This window comes from Pipra filicauda, unplaced genomic scaffold (genome assembly GCF_003945595.2).
Source record: "Pipra filicauda isolate LSUMZ 115617 unplaced genomic scaffold, ASM394559v2 scaffold100_size2392355_pilon, whole genome shotgun sequence".
Lineage (NCBI taxonomy): Eukaryota > Metazoa > Chordata > Aves > Passeriformes > Pipridae > Pipra > Pipra filicauda.
Genome location: NW_024103441.1, coordinates 1,006,113 through 1,022,680, shown reverse-complemented (window position 1 = coordinate 1,022,680; position 16,568 = coordinate 1,006,113). Strand labels below are relative to the sequence as shown.

Genomic DNA, 16,568 nt, shown 5'->3' with positions numbered 1-16,568 from the left:
AGCAGTCAATAAGATTGTGATTTTCCTTATAAAAGCAAATGCTCTGTGGTCGTTGTGTTTGCTCTGTAAAAGGCTATTGATTGCTGTCCTTTGTGAGTGACGAGGATGGTTTAACTAATTTTGCTTTCTAGTGCTGTGGACTGAGCACTTGAGTGGCCCTGCCTAAGACAGAGCTGCCATTTCCATCTCGTGTGGCATTAACCAGGCTCTGACTGTATGGCCATGACCTGCTTTGTGTCTGAGATTAAAACTGCTCCCTGGAATTGTCAATGCTCAAGAAGGCTGAAGTGGTGTCCATAAACCCACGTAGGGTGGTCTGTCAGCACAGGGCAGGGAAGTGAGAGAGAGTAAGGCCTCATACCCAATCTCAGAATAACTACTGCAGTGTCATTTTGAAGGGTTAGTGAAAGGAGGAGAATTAGAATAACCTCTGGGACCTATTAATAGTTATTAATGTTTACAATCAACCCCACATTTAACTGAAAGCATTTAATTATTATGAAGTTTAAAACTGTAGAAAACTTGCAAAATCTTAACTTCTATATCTGCCAAGTGTTCTGTGTCATCGCTGCTAAAATAAGGAAAAATCCGTCCAGGTAATGGAATAAAATGAAGGAGAGGTGTTTATTTCAGCAACCTGCAGAATGAAAAGAACAGCAAATGATCAGAGAGGAGGGAAGAAGAGAAGGGCTGCCCAAAGCATTTCAGAGGTTGTGTGGTTGGTTGGTTTAATCTCTCCCTTTGTGACAGAGCCTGGGAAGAGGAATTACTTACCTGTCACTTTGCCTTCCTTAATGAGCCAGTTCACAAGTGGGGCTGGGTTTTTTTTCCCTATCTTTCTGCTATTTCTCTTCCTTTTGCCTCTGTCCAAGATAAAAGCGTGTCTGGTTCTGGGGAGGGAGGGGTGTTCATACTGTGTGTTCTTAGCTTACAACTTTATATCTGCAGTGCTCCAAGCCTGGAGTGACAGTGTAAGACAGGTTTGAAGGCTGGGCCGGAGCCAGCGATTCCCTGCTCGGCGGGTTCCAGCAGTAGGAACAAGCTGCATTATTTTATTTCAAACTGTGCTCAGCGGAAGCCAAGACCTTGTAACTGGAAAGGAACCAAACCCAGAATCCTCCGAGTGCAGCAGGGTGGGTGGGGCTGGGGGGGCTGCCTCCTTTGTCTGGAGTTCTCCCTTCTCCAGCGAGGGAGTGGAAGGGACCTGTTTGCAGTTCATTTGTTTTAACTTTGGGAGACACACTTTGTGCTTAGGGCTTGAATTCAGGTAAGAGAGGGAGAGTTAAACCATCCTGGGTGGAAAGGCTTTTATGGTGGGGTGCATTCTGAGCTACAACACATCATCTCAAATTCAGATTTTGATTTTCAACATCCTTACATGCTTAAGTTGAATGAGATTTAGAATGAGGCTGTGTTTATTAGCTGTTTTATAAATCATGTGTACTGAACCCATAGAAGAATTATTGGTGTTTTCTTGGATTTTATTCTGTTTTCCTACAAAAGGAAATGCAAATAATTTCTCCAAATGTTAAAACAATTATTGCTGTTACATTTCCTTACGTATTCTGTGATCTAACTCCTCAAGAAAGGCCAGATATGAACCAAAATGCATGAACCCCCAGTGCTTGGCAGCAGCCCCCCTGCTGGTGGGAGCATGCTGCTGCAAAATGAGGCTGGAGCTCTCCTTGCATCCCGAATTCCCTTTTCCATCAGAGCTGCAGCCCTGCCACCCCCAGGGGTGTTCCCTGGCTGGAGGCAGCAGCAGGCTGTGTCCCACTGTAGGAAGGGAAGCTCTGGAAAGCCTTTGGCTTGGCCATTTCAGGGATGTTCCTGCCTGGCTCCATCACCCTGAGGGGGATTTCTTTGCCCCATTCCCTGTTATCTCTGCAGTGTCAGTGCAAAGCAAAGACTCCCTGGATGCTCTGTTGTTCCTGGGAGCTGAGCTTCCCCTGCCACTTCTCCCACATCACGGGAAGCTCTGATACATCCTCCTCCTCCCTGGTGGGGGTCTCAGGAGCCTCAAGGCTCTGAGGGTAAGGAAATGGAACAACATTGTGATGGGTTTGATTCACCACATATCCCTGGGATGCCCCAGAGCTCAGAGCTTGCCCAGCTCTGGTGCCCCAGCTCTGTCGCTGTAGGTCTGGACCTTCACACACCCCCTTTGTGACAGCCCTGCTGTTACTGCTTGACTCTTGTGTAGCTCAGATTTCTACTTTGTTCTTAGCCCCAAATAATGCCAAAGAAAAAGCTCTTCCAGCCATGCAGAAGGTGGGTCTTTGCTCAGTGTTTGTGCTGCCCCTTGGGAGGCACATCCTGCCCTGGGAGCCCGGGCAGTGTGTGTGTCAGGAGCAGGGACAGGCACCGGGAATGGCCCGTGGTGGTTCAGCATCAGTGGCTGACAAAATCCCATTGGTTTCATTTGCTCAAATAAGACTTTCAGAGTATTAAATGTCAAACTGCAAGGAGTGCCCAGTGCCTGGTGTCTCCCTTGCACAGAGATCCCCTTTCCCCAACAGCAGCAGCTGCTCCGAGCTGGGGCAGTGGAACTAATGTGATTCCAGTGCTGCATTCCCAGAGCTGTGGCAGTTGGGTGTTTCTCAGGCTGCCTCATTGGGAAGGCCTGTTCCCTGGAAAGGCCCTGCTCCCTGGAAAGGCCCTGCTCCCTGGAAAGGCCCTGCTCCCTGGATGGCAGTCCCTGACCAGGGGAGGTGTCCAGCAGACCCTGAGCCCTCCCCAGGCTAGAGCTGCAGGACAGTGGTTGGGTGTGACCTGAATTCCTGCCCTGTCCCAGGGTGGGAGGACATCTCCAGAGGGGGTGCCAGGCTCTGCTCAGAGCTCTGCAGTGCTGAGCATTGTGGCTGGTGAAGGATTCAGGAATACAGACAGAAAACTGCAGTGGGAAAGCATTCCCCCTTTTTCCTGCTGCACATTGTGGAATTAGTCAGTGCCTTTCATCTGATCTGTGAGAGAGGAGCACCTTCTCCAGTAGGAATAATGTAAAGATAAGTTGAAATATAATGGGGTAGGGATAAATCTTGAGTGTTTCATGAGTCATAAATCCAGAATAAACTCTAGATTTTGTAGCTTCTAAATGTAGTGTCCCAACATCCTAATATTTGCATCCCATATGGACCACTAAATAACCTTCACCTGCAAATAAAGAGCTTGTTTTGAGAGAGACTCAACAGGTACTTGCTGTGCCCTGTCTGCTCCCAAAGGCACAGTTTCCTTGGGATGGTGGTTCAAATCTAGTTTAAATTCTTGCATATTCTCACTTCTGGAAACTTGTTATCAGCACTGGGATGCTTTGGAGCTTTGTGGACTCTTTTGTTATGACACTTTCTTTTCAGAAATTTGTCTTTGGAGTGGAAAGTCAGGTGTGATAACATTCTCCCTTGAAGAAACTACAGCTCTTTGAGCTATATTTTTATGAAAAAACTTGAAACCTGTCACAGTGAGGACTAGAACTAGTGAATGCATAAACAGAGGCTACTGGGGAAGAGTAAATATGATCTTTGCAGAAGAAATCCATGCTCAAATCTTAAAACTCTTTGAAAATGTAGATGAAATTGAAGAATGTTGAATTCTTCCAAGTACTGAAGAAATTTTTGTGTCATAGGAGAGTTTGATCCTCTGGAAGGTAAAAAGCTGGCTGTGTTGTTCAGAGGCATAAGGGTAACACATAAAATACAGGGCTGTCTCCCACCCTCCTGCCCAGTGAGCTGCATTCAGTGGGACAGCCAGGAGCTGGTGCTGGCAGAGGCTGCACAGAGGGGCTGTGGCAGAGAACAGACCCCAAACTGTCCCTGGTTGTGACACGGAGCCTGAAGGTCCTGGACTGGCTCATCCACCCTTTCCCTCCCCAGCCAGGGGTTCCCTTTGAGAGCTCTGTAATTCACTGCTCTCTCTTAATGGAAATTAATAGTAATGAGGGTCATCTCTTCTTTTTTAAGGGTTACTCCACATCTGACTGGATTTGGATTAATGCCACGACGTGTCTGTGCTTGGTTTCCTCTCGGACACCTTCAGGCCACCACGGGGGCCTCAGTCCCTTGGGCTCTGTGCCCTCAGTGCTGTGAGCAGGTTCTCAGGGGATCCTGGGCAGGAGTGCAGGTGAAGGGACACTGCACTGCCGAGCAGGGCAGGGTGGCTGGGACTGCTGTCACCTCTGAGCCCGTGGCTTGGATGTGGCTGTTCAGATCCTCTCCTTACAGTACTTTCTCTACAGCTTTTGCTGAATTTCCTTACTGAGCATTACCACCTTCTCGTTTTAATATCCTTGGTGAATGTGACAAATATCCTGCTTATCTTCTCTTCCAAATTAATAATTATTATTTGAAATAGGGTTGAGAGCAGTAATTTCCTCTGTGAGGATTCTCCCCATGGCTTCACTGGCACTTGCCTTTGCTCTTTCAGTACTTGCCCACATCAAAACTCTTCTGCGTGTGTTTTTAACAATATAACTGAGAAATTCAATGGGTCAAATGATTAGATGAAGAGCCATTAGACAAAAACCCCTTTTAAATAATCAAGATTTAATCACTGAGTTTGGTGTGATATGTGTTTTTCAGTTTGTGTTATAATTTCAGTGCATTTTTATGATATCTAATGGATGGTAATTTCCAGGACTGGGGATTTGCCTCTACTATTCTTTCAGTCCCCTTTGAGTTTTCATTTCCACGTTTCTGTTGCTTTACAGAATACTGGGTGTTCTTTGCAGGTTTTGTTTGTTGAGTGAATCATGTTCTCAGCTGTTCACAAAGTCAGTTGGATGGGAACCACCACAAACCCCTGGTGTTCACCCCCGAGCCCCTTGTTTTTAACAGCAGCTCTGTATTTTCCAATGAAACATGTTGCTATGAAAGCAGAATGGATTCTTTACTTTGTGTCTAACTTTGCTGTGTGAGCCTTGGGCCTTGGCCTGTTTCTGATGCAGTTTTGGTGTGTTTTTCAGTTAACTGCCTGCATCCATGGCTCTGCAGCCATGCTCTACCCGATGTTCTGGCAGCACGTTTACATTCCTGTTCTGCCCCCACATCTGCTGGACTACTGCTGGTAAGGCCCCCTTTGTGTCTGTGTGTTATAGATGTGTGTGTGTACCCCTGGGACTCACAGCAGTGCTCACCTTTCTGTGGGGTGTCCTGAGGGCTCTTATGATGCAACTGTTACTCTAAAAATACAGTGTATTAAGGAGGCACCAACCCAGTAAGTACAAATATTTATGGCAAGAAGTGACTGCCTGTCAGTGTGTTGAAACAGTCTGATAGGAGGAGTGGTTGCTGTGAAATGCTGCAACTCAGATATTGTGTCATTAAACTCTGTTTTCAGCATGTCCATGTTAAATATTCCAATGTGAATTAAGGCTCCAACAGGATACATTTCTCTCATTTTCCCGCTTTCCTGAACTTCCGCTGGGGGTGGAGAAAAACCTATTTTAAAAAAAAAACTATTAAAAACCCCCCTGTTTTCCTGTGGTGATCTTTCATTATGAGTGTGTGTTTAGAACATGATATTTACCTCATTGAGGGGAATGAGTGACCTTACCTCAGGCTTCCTCAAGGAGTTAAACCTCCTTCAGAGGCTTGGGCTTGAGAGACTGGTTACCCATCCACCTGGGAAAGGGGCTGAGCCCAGAGCCCTGGGAGGGCACTGGACCCCAGGAGGGGAAGCCACAAGTCCCTGGGCCCCACTGGATGGGTTCTCTCATGGCCAGGGAAGGAGGGAGCAGGCCCTGGGAGCAGCCCCTGGCAGCAGGAAGGTTCCAGGCTGTGTGGCTGTGGGACAGGGTGTCATTGCCTGCTCACAAATACAACTGATTGCCTTCCCCAGCAAGGAGCTTTAATTGGAGAGGTGGCTGCACACTCTGTCATTGTTTGAACAAGTCAATTTAGCAACAGTTTATGTGCCATAAATATATTTCTCAAAATAGAGTCCATCTATTTTGTAACCATGTGAACTTGCAGATGTCATTTTTGCCTGGGAGGACTGAGCAATCAGCTCCCTGCTCTCTGCTTTAAGGCAATATTTCTGCTTACTGGTGTCTGCCTCTTGAGGGAAATGACCTGAGATACTTCAAAATAGAAGAGTTTAATTTAATTTTAATTGTTGCCTGGTTATTTCCTTTGCAAATATGACGTAAGAATTTTAGAGACCTGAGGTGGGAACAAAATTTAAAGCAATGAGAATTCTTCAGTTCTTATGAATACAGAATATCATGTTGATCAGTTGGCTGTGCCCTTTTACTGACTGTGCTGTGATGCTTTTGAATCTTCTCCTGCTCTTTTGAAACTCGCCGAAGGGTGGATAGACTGTGTCACTCGTGATCTCTGAAAGTTTTTGGAAAAAAGTGTATTCCACCTGTGATTATTTGCCTTTTGCTTCCCATTTCCCTCTTGAATGGATTTTCTTAAGCTTAATATTTCTGTTCCCCTGCACTGCTGCCTGACGTGCCCACCCTCAGAGCTGGAGATGCCAGAAGGTTGTGTCTCCAAAATGCTCCCAAATGCTCCCAAATCCCCCCGCTCTGTGCTGGGGCTGCTGAGTCAGTGCTGGGGGTGCAGCACCACATCCACGGCTCTGGAGTGACTTCACTCCTCTGATCCCTGCCCTGCAGATTAGCTGAGGACAGGGGGTGGGAGGGGAAGCAAGAGGAGGAGTGCTGTCCTTAATTTGATTTTTTGGTTAGGCACCATTCTTTGATATGTTTTCAGCCCGGGGAAAGATTCTGGGGGGAGGAGATTAGAAACTGGTGGTGACACTGTCACTGGATGCACAGGTTGCAGCCCGGGGGGCTCTGGGTGGCACTGCCACTGCCTGGCACACCCGAGCACTCCCTGAAGGCTCTGGGACCTGCTCTCCTGCTCTGTGCCTGTGTGTTCTCTGCATCATTCCAATTTATGCAGTCAAGTTTCTGACTGGTATCAGTCACCCCAATAAATTTGGGGTTGAATTCTGTCGCACTTCAGTGAGGATCTCAGGAGAAATCAGGAGACGGCCCTGGAGAGGGAGGTACCACTGGTGGGAGAGAGCCACCCCTTAGGTCAGTGTTTGAATATCAAGACATGGACTTAGTGAATGTGATCTCACCCATTTTCCTGGAACAAGGAAGCAAAATGGTGCAGTCCCTGTGTAGCTGTAAATAGGAATGTTTTGGAGATCCCTGGGCTTTTACATTACTTTTTCTGGTGAATTGCAGTATTTTTTAAGGCTGGGCTTTTTCACTTAAGAAGAAATGTCCCTCTGTTTCACCTGCTTCTCTTCCAATTAGCAGTTTCCCACCTCTTGGGAGCATAATTAAGAGGTCTCTCGTTTGCCTAAGGAAACGAATTAAAGAAACTGTAAAAATGTAACTGTAATAAATGGGCACTCTACAGCCATTATGTCCCCAAAATCCACATTCATGCTTGGGCAGTGCCACTTTACTGATTGGATATTTACCTCTGTAGCTCCTGTAAATAAGGCTGGTTGCCTTGGGAAGCAGCTGGGAGCAGGAACGACCCCTCTCTTTGTTCCAGGGGCTCTCGCAGCCACTTTGAGCAGCAGAGATGGGGCAGGAATTGATACTTCTGCCTTTGGCACTTAATGGCTGTGGGCTGCCAGCAAACAACCCGCAGTCATTAGGAGCTGTGGCTGTAAGAAGGCCCAGGACTGATGAAGTGTCGGGCAGAGGGAAGGCCTGGCCCGAAGGGCAGCCTTTAATCTGCCGGGGCTCCCCGAAGGATTAAAGCCTGTGCCGGATGTTTCTCCCTTTGTGCAAGGGATGTGTCTCACTGAACTTCCCTTGAAAGTCTTGCAAGTACCATCTAACCTGATAAAATATTAAAAGCTGCGTGAGTGTTCCGTGTCTCAGGACGTGAATCTCAGTGAGGAAGAACTATCTGTGTGTGCCCTGAGTGGGGAAGGGGGACACACACCACCTTCCCCTGCACAGGATGGTGACAGGGTATTTAAATAATGGCACATGATTAACTCATGGCAAAGAGAAATGGTGATAAAAGCAACTTATGAAGCCTGACATGAACCTTCAACATTTACTTCCAGGTGTGTTTCCTTTTCAGTCAGATCGATGAGAGATGACAGAAGAACAGAATCTCCCTGGTAGATTTTATTGGAAATATTTATGCTCTTTACCAGATTATATTTTATTGAGGTTATTTTTGCAGTCCCTGTAATTGTTTTATGTGCTGTACTGCCTTTACATGTAATGTCTGTCACTCCACAATTTGCATCCAAAGCTGATCCATGTATCTGGAGCCAGATCTTGTCTGTAATTCATTAAAATCCTACTGGAGGTGCCTGGTTTTAAGGTTTAGACATTCTTATTGTTCTTTTGTTGATAACCTGGAGGATTCACAAATGGGTGTGATGCAGTCAGAGCCCTTGCCCGGGCTCAGATGTTGCTGTGCTGGGTGACAGGCTCTGCACCGGAGACGTCACTGCCCAGCCGGGTTGCAGGAGTCCTGCACTCCCCCTGCTTCCTTCCATTACAGCTGCCAAGCCTCCACTAGCTGAGACATTTGCAGGCTTTAGACTTCCTGCCGAGGTTCCGACTCTGCGCTCAGGGGACGGGAGCTGCCGAGCTCCTGGAGGTTCCTAATTGGAAGCACATTGGTGTGGGTGCGGAGGAGCCGCGGCAGCAGAGCCCGTGGGATGCACTGCAGCCAAACCCGGCCTTGTTCCCCGGGGAGAAAATTCCCGGGAATTGTCTCGCTCCTGGACTGTGGCCACTGGAAATGAAGAGATGGTGTTTGCCACAAACCAAACGTGCAAAGTGACCAGCAGAGCTCTGCTCAGCTGAGTGCTCTGCGTGTCCCGGGGCAGTGTCCTGGTGTGTGCTGGGAATTCCTGTCCAAGGGCTTGGGGCTGTACTGTGCTTCTCACCCGTGGAATTCCCAAGGAATCAGAAGGTTGGGGGTCAGTCTGTGCTGTACCAGCCCCTCTGGGCTCTGTCACAAGGGGCTGCAGGGCAGGGGGTTCTCGTGCAGTTCCTGCAGGGATGTGTTCCAGTGTTCCCCAGGGAACTGGGAAGGGGCTCTGGAAGTTACGGGGGTTTAATGTCTTCAAACGGGAAAAAAAAAGGGGTCTCATATAGAATGTCTAATGCAGAGGCTGCTTCCACCTCAGTGGAGCATCCAACAGAATGGCTGTTTGAGGGGGTGTGTAAATAAACAACATAAATATTAATATGCTTATCAGTAAATATATATTTTTAAGGTATTTTCCAGGAAAAGGAGGAGCAGGAATTTTGCTGCTCTGGTGTCTCAGGGGTTTTTTTCAGCACTGCACTGCTCTTACTGAGCAGTAGGCACCAGCTCAGAGCAGCAATATGGGAGATATTTTAATCCAAGGCAGTACAGTGACATTTCTCTCATTTCTTCATCTGAAATTGAAAATGAGCTCGTTGAGCTGCTGCATCCAAAGCGAAGGGAGGCTCTATTTTAGAAGTTGTGTCTGTCTGTGTTGCTCTGTTTCGCAGGCAGGATGTGCCATATTTGCAATTAGCAGCTCTGGCACCTCCCTGATGGCTCTGATGGCTCGGTGTTGGAAGCTGGACCCAGAGCCCCAGTCCTGGGCTGGCCCCGGGCAGGGACACCGAGCGCACCAGTCTGCCTGAAACGTTCCATTCTGGTCCCCAGCAAAGGCATCACCCTGTGCTGGGGGATGAGCTGTGGCCTCAGAGCCTCTGGGGGGATCCAGGGTTTGTGTTCTGAGGGGGATGTTGCTATCAGTGTGTGTCCTGGGAACTCTGGAGTTTAGCAGAATCTTCAGAAGCAATTTTTGTGTTTTCTTTTATAAATGTAAATGTGTTGAGATTTATACTTAAAAGTGAATTGCTTAAAAATGTGCCTGAACTCATTCAAAGAATTCAAAACTTGTAGTACCAGGTGATGCATATACACTAAATTAGCCACTTGACATTGCAACAGCATTTTTGAAAGAATGCTCTTAGAAAACTCTGGGTATGTTTTTAAAATTGCAATAATACATTTTGTTTGTTTTATCTAACAAAAGACTCCACTATTAGAGGTATGTTTAGATGCTATCCTTAGGTACCTGCCTGAACTTAGGCACTTGAAAATTCTTCTGTCAAGAAAAATTAAAGTCTTACAGGCCTGAGAGGATATTGCATTGTAAAAACAGTCTTTCAAATCAGGAATAACATTTTGTTCACACATGGTTTGTTTATATATCTATGTATATATTAATTTTTAAAGCAAAATCTAGTCCAGTGTCACAGTGTTTTCCTGTAGCTAGTTTTGTAAGTCTGATGTGTGATTCTAGTGTTGTGGGAATGTAAAGCTGCTTTCTTTTCTTCTCTGCAGTGCCCCCATGCCCTACCTCATTGGGATACACTTGAGTCTGATGGAGGTAAGTCTCTCTCACCGGTTCTGAAACTGTAAGTAGTGTAATGATTTAGAGCCAACTTCCACAAGCAATGATACACTCATTCATATGCTTAAAAATGAACTGATGCTGTTAATCTGGGCGTGCTGAGGGAGTTAAGCCCACGTGGGGCTGGTGAACCTGCAGGAGCCCTGTTTGCTCCCTGGGCAGCCTCTGTGCGCGGTGACGAGCTCACCACGTGTCCCCTCCCCATCCTGGGGCTCCACTTAGTCCCTTCAGTGCCTTGCTTTGACTGAATCACGAAGGCAGAGTCGATATTAAACCACAATGTTGACAGTTACAGTTCTCTTTTAGGCTTTTGCAGACAGATTGTAATTTTTTTAATGTTCGAAAGATCTGAAAAGAAGGAACTTGCTGTTAATGTTAACACAAAGCTGGCAGAGAACCAGCCCTCACAGAAAGCTTCTCCTATAAACAATTCCCAGTACTTCATGTGACTTTTTAAAAACTCTAAAAGTGGAAATAACACATTTGCTTTTGACTGGTGAAACAGTGGATGACTTTCCTGAGCAGTATCTGGGGGACAACACAAACTGCTCCTGCAGGTCCCGTGGGAACGCTCGTCCGTGTTGCTGAGCCCCTTGCACGGGCAGCCTGAACCAGGAGTGTGTGCTCGGGGGGGAAGAGGCAGTTCCTGCCTCCTGGGGGCTCCTAAATTAGCAGGGCTGGACTGGTGGGAGCTGCACGTGCCCTGGGAAGTTATTTGACTTGTGTCCCTGTTTTAGATCCCCGGAAATTCAGCCCTTGTGTTCAGGATACAGAACAGTTTGGAAAGCTGGGTTCACATCACGTAAAGGAATGTGAATTACTGGGATAATTGTTCTTGTGTTGTGTCATTTCTCTGGAAATACTGATCAAATATTCTTGCACTGGGGCAGATATGTGTAATAATGATGCTGTGGAACTCCCCCCTTTCCCAGCATTAACGTGAAGTAATTTTAGAAGTCAGTTTTTTCATGAGAAGATTGAATGTGCAGAATGTCTTTTTTCTTTTCCTTACCATCCTGGGCACAGATGATTTTTTTTATGCCCTTTATATTGCTAAATAAAGTACAGAATTGCAGTAGGACGTGGTAGTGAGTTACCAATTATTTTAAAGGCAGCACATACATTTGTTTGCACATCATATGCTTGTGATCAGGGATGCCCCTTGGATACTGCACAGGCAGGAGCGAGGTGATATCTAGGAAGAAATGTATTTTTCATGGTGATCAAGAACCTTCCTGTCTGTGCCAGGCCATCACTGTGTGGTTATTGTGGTCCTGTGAAGGAAGGAGCAGCCCTGGCAGAGGGTGGGGTAACATCTCCATGCAGACACTGTCAGCTCTCACAGGTGCCTGTGCTCACAACGAGCCTGTGGTTGGCCTGGGAATGGATGCAGGAAAACAATGAAGAATTCCACCTCGGAGTCACTCTGTGTGATGTCTCACTCCTGCCTTGCTCCACAAACCCAGTGCCTCCTCCTTTGTCTCTGTGTTTCAGACTGCAGGGCTCTGTGGGCCTTCCAAACTCCATCTGTACAAACTCAGAAAAAGGAGTTGTTCTTGGAGAAGCCAATTTTCATCCATTTTAGTAACTTGTGAAAAAATCTGTTTAGTACTAAATCCAGTCTGGCTGCTGAATAGCCAGAGATTCTGGAACACAGACACGCTTTGGCAAAGTACAGTTATTCCAAGTGCCCTATCAAATAAATGAAATAAATAAACCAAACTGTTTGCTCTGCTCTTAGGGATAAATTGAATACAGATAGAAGTGTATCCTGCAGTAACTCTGCTTGTTCCATCAGAAAATAACATCAAACCCCACAGTGGCTCTTGGATCTGGCTGCTGGCAAGTGCTGCAGAATTTCTGTGCCCTTGGCAAAGGAGGGGTGATGTTTGGCACATGAGCTGGACAGTTCCTGGGTACCTCTCTGCCTGTTTCTGATGCTCAAGGCTCACTGTCTTTGTCCTTTCCTTCACATGTAGATATAAAATTCTGTGTTTTATTTGTTAGAATAACATCCTAGTAGCAACAGCAATTTTTTTTCTCATGATATAGCAGTTTTGTATTTTTAAAAAAATATTATCTTTTCCATATCAAAATAATTTTATAAACTAGAACTACAAACTACTGCCATTATTCAGTATTCCTTTTTTTTTAAATGCTGAAATTTCAGCAAATAGGACTTTAAAAGTGTTCTGAGTAAATCCCCGTGTTCCAGTGTCAGGATAAGGGGTTAATTCCCCAGCCTTCCATTCCAGGTGGGCCCTGTACCTGTGCAGAGCCCACGGGGGTGACTCCAGGCTTGTCTGGGCTCAGGCTCTGCCCAGCAGCTCCCACTGTAGGACTGTCCTCGTGGTGTAAATGTTGGTGGCAGCCTAAGCTTGCACAGGGAGAGCTGTGCTGTGAGGGGGAGAAGGGATTTGGGTACAGGAAAAAATCATGTTCTACCTTCAGTGTTGTTTCTGCGGGCTTTGCTGTCCCAGTGTTGGAATGGGGCCTCTGGAAGAAGCAAAAAATGTCAATGATTTTAAAGAAAATAACCCCTCTCAGCTCAGTGGGTTTTCCCAACCTGTTTTGTACCCTAAAGTTAGTTTGCAGTTTCCCGTGTTCCACGGGGGCTCTGTGGAAGGAGCAGTTGTTTTAATGGAAAATGACAAATTTTTCTTATGATTAAAATATCAAGCATATCCATTGACTGTTAAATCTAATTTGCTGTGACTGAAATGTTCTCCAGTGAGATAAGATAATCTCCTGTTATAGGTCAGAGGGCTCCAACTGATTTATGGGGGAAAACCTTGGTAGAAAATACAGAGCTGTGTTTTGTGCTCTTATTTTTCAGCTTTTCTATCATCACCTAGTTAGTCATTCTTTATAAGATTTCCATTTAGCAATCCATAAAGTGACTTCAAAGAAGGCTAAAAGTTTATAAGCTGTTGGATAAGCAAGGCTGGAGCTATCACATGAATAATGGAACATGCTTACAGAACTAATTGAATTCATATTAGGGGAAGATAAGTACTTAGCAGTGATAAATAATGAGATAGGAAAATGAACCTCTATCAAAAGAACACACCCCTCCCATAATGTTGGTTTCTCTCTCTGTACTGTAGGTTATTTTAGTCTTCAGATTCTATTAAATTGACCTTTGTGTTGGAAGTGGTGTCAAACCTGGCTGCAGCCTGTTACGTTTTGTCAGAGTAAACGATGGTTTCAGCAACTGTTTCTGTAGGAAGGTTATTAGTGGGATGGTGCTGATGGAGGAGGAATGCCCTTGACCCCGGGGACTCCCTGCTGGAATTTGGGCACATGTGGTTTTGATTGACTGTGGGGATGGTTGTGTTGGGCTGGGAGATGGGGAGCTCTGGCAGCTGAACTGTGCCAGGATCAGCCATCCCTCTTCCTGCCCCGTGTGGGCCACAAACCCAGCATTTACAGTTAAGGATTAGAAAAGCATTTCTTACCCTTTTTTTGTTAATACTCCAGTCATTCAGGGGCTTTTTCTGGGTCTCCAGAACTGCAACTCTTCCAAGGTTGTCCAGCATGAATGTGTGTGTGAAACTCCCATTGCAGCTCAGAATGGTTTCCTGACCTTTTTCCTAAGCAAAGAGGACAGCTCTGTATATCATAAAAGCTATATGAGTAGGGTTTTATTTTAACCTGGTGTCAGTAAAGATGTTCCTGTTAGGAAAGACAGGTTCCCTAAAATCCCTGCAGTGTTCCACGTGGTGGGACAGGGTGGCTGCTCTCACCTGGTGTTGATTCTCTCTCCCTTGTGCAGCCACGTGAGTGGAAAGCTGGGCCCTCTGAACCCCAAACACTCATTTGGGAAGGGCTTTTTGGCACGTTTCTCTGCTCTGGCTCAGGGAGGTGTGAGGATGCTCTGTTTGGGATCCAGTCAGAGCCCAATTAGTGTGTGTGAGGCTGAGCTAAGGAGCCCTGAGCATGAGTTCTGTCAGTCTGGGCTCAGCCCTGGCCCTGCCACGGGGTCCCCCCCCTCAGAACACACCCTGAGAATTCACTGACCACTGGGATCTGCCACTGGGGGTGTTAATTGTTAATTATATTTTTTGATTGGGGTGAGAAGTAGTAATTAGCTTTTTCCACCGTTTATTCTTAGTAAATCAATGCCTTTCTACCTGTGAGTGAAGAAGTGCAGCTTTTCCACAGGGTTTAAATGAAGGGGTTATAGATACACTTAAATCCAGGCCTTAAAACCCCAAATGCAGTTTAGTCACTCACAAATACTACCAATATCACTGTGCATGGTTTCAGGAGTACTGATAAAAATGCATTTTAAAATATGGCAGATTATTTATGGAGTTCTCCTTTATCCAGTTATTGGACAAATGGAAATAACAACTGTGTTTGAATCAGAGCTGCAGTGGGGGGTGTTGGAGGGGCAGTGCTGGGGAAGGCCAAGCCCTGCAGCTCCGGGCAGAAGGAAGGTTCTCTCTGTCCAGCCCTGGTGCTGTTTGTCACTCAGTTGGCAGCAGCTGCTGGTGATAAGGATCTGGGAATCACCTGTGCAGGCTCAGGGTGCCCGGGCGGAAGGTGGGAGATGGGCAGGGGGGTGGGAGCCCACCTGCTGTGCCCGGATCAAAGGGCCCCGGGGTCAGGGGGCACATCCCCTTACCCAGAGCTGTCTGCTGAATAGCCATTTCAGGTTGTAAATCTGAGCAGGGTTTCATTAAGTCCTTCTGGCTGCTGTTGGGGCATGAAATAATAAAATTTTATATCCGCTGCCTTTCCTGCTTCTGGCAGCCAGATTGACACTCTGTTGTCTGCAGTGTTGGGGTGTTTTCCTTAGGAAAAGAAATGGAAACTATTAACTGAGGACAGACAAGTCATTAAGCAAATGGATTTTAGGCTTCTTGTGAATCGTGCTTTTACAATAATTTCAAATCTAAGGCACAAGCAAGCTAGAATGTTAGTTTTTTGTTAACAGCGTTGCCTTTCCAAAAGAACTGGTGGAAGGTATGTTACCTCTTTACAGTTACAACATTCTTTAATATGTTGATCACTTTTGTATCTGGTTATGAAGCCTCATGATCAGCTTGGTTTGTGTTTTGGCACCAATTTGGCCATGAAGTGACACAAACCTGGTTTTTGAGGGGAGGAGGGTAGTGGTGGTGTTTGGTTGTTGTGAGTTTTTTGGTTTTGTGTTTGGGGTTTTTTTTTAATTGAACTATTCAATAAAATTGTTCACCTGAAAAGTTTACCTGGGGATTTTTTATGGTAGAAAATGCAAAACCTACCAACTGTAGCCAGTGGTGATAAATTAACATTTAGTGCGAACTGGTGCTGGTATTATTGATGAATATTGCTGGTAGCATGTGATGGGGGCGAGACAGAGGAGCACCCCTTGATACTTCTATTAGAATATAGTTTCTCTGGTTTTGTGAACTTTCACATAAAACACTTAAATGACTTCAAGTGTTTGGCTGCCTGGGAGCGGGACAGGCGCCCTGACTGTGCTTATTTACGGACCTGGTGTTTAAGGCCCCCTGGAGTTTGTTTGAAAAGTTAAGAGATTTTCACAGTAAAGGTGCCATTTCTGAAATTTAAAGTGCTCTTTTCACCAGGAGATAAGTTCTCTCTGATTAAGTCAGTAATTCTTACTAAGCCATGTTTATAGAGGCCATAAACAATGGGTTCAGCGTGCTTGTTAAACCAGCTTTCCATACCTCTCCACTCTTTTAAAAAGAGACATTTAAAATAAAAGGCAGGTGTAGATGTTAGTTTGATTTAGATGGATTTTAGATGATTAATTATGGCTACAAGTAATTGGGCAGGGATGGTTAAGAGAGGTTTGCAGGAGTGAGATGTGATGCACGTTTTCACTGACTCTCTCCTTTTGGCTCAGCACACCCCTGGTCTGTAGGAAACTCTAATGGTCACATTTCCTCTTGGTCTTTGCTTTTCCACATTTTTTTCAGCAAAATATAAACATGCTGGACACAGTCCAGTCTGTTGAACAGGTATCACTTTACTTGTAAAATTTTGTTTAGCTCCCCAGGAAGCTGTGGAATATGGATGGGGGCCGTGTGTGGCTTGTGGCTGTCCCTTCAAATTTCCAGAAAATTGTGACAACACACAAACTGTACTTGAGAAAAATGATCTACATGTTGCTGTGATTCATGGAGTCCAGTGGGATTTAATGTGAGAAATGCAGCTGA

At 45.8% G+C, this 16,568-nt stretch overlaps 1 protein-coding gene across 2 annotated transcripts in view; it reads left to right on the top strand.

The window, feature by feature from the left end:
* The window catches only part of DENND1A (DENN domain containing 1A), a 152,006-nt gene that overhangs the window by 72,584 nt on the left and 62,854 nt on the right, over window positions 1-16,568 (top strand). For both annotated transcript variants that reach the window (XM_027741337.2, XM_027741335.2), the window contains exons 10-11: window positions 4,958-5,058; window positions 10,326-10,371. In XM_027741337.2, the coding sequence (XP_027597138.1) occupies window positions 4,958-5,058; window positions 10,326-10,371 (147 nt within the window). The remainder of the gene's footprint in view (window positions 1-4,957; window positions 5,059-10,325; window positions 10,372-16,568) is intronic.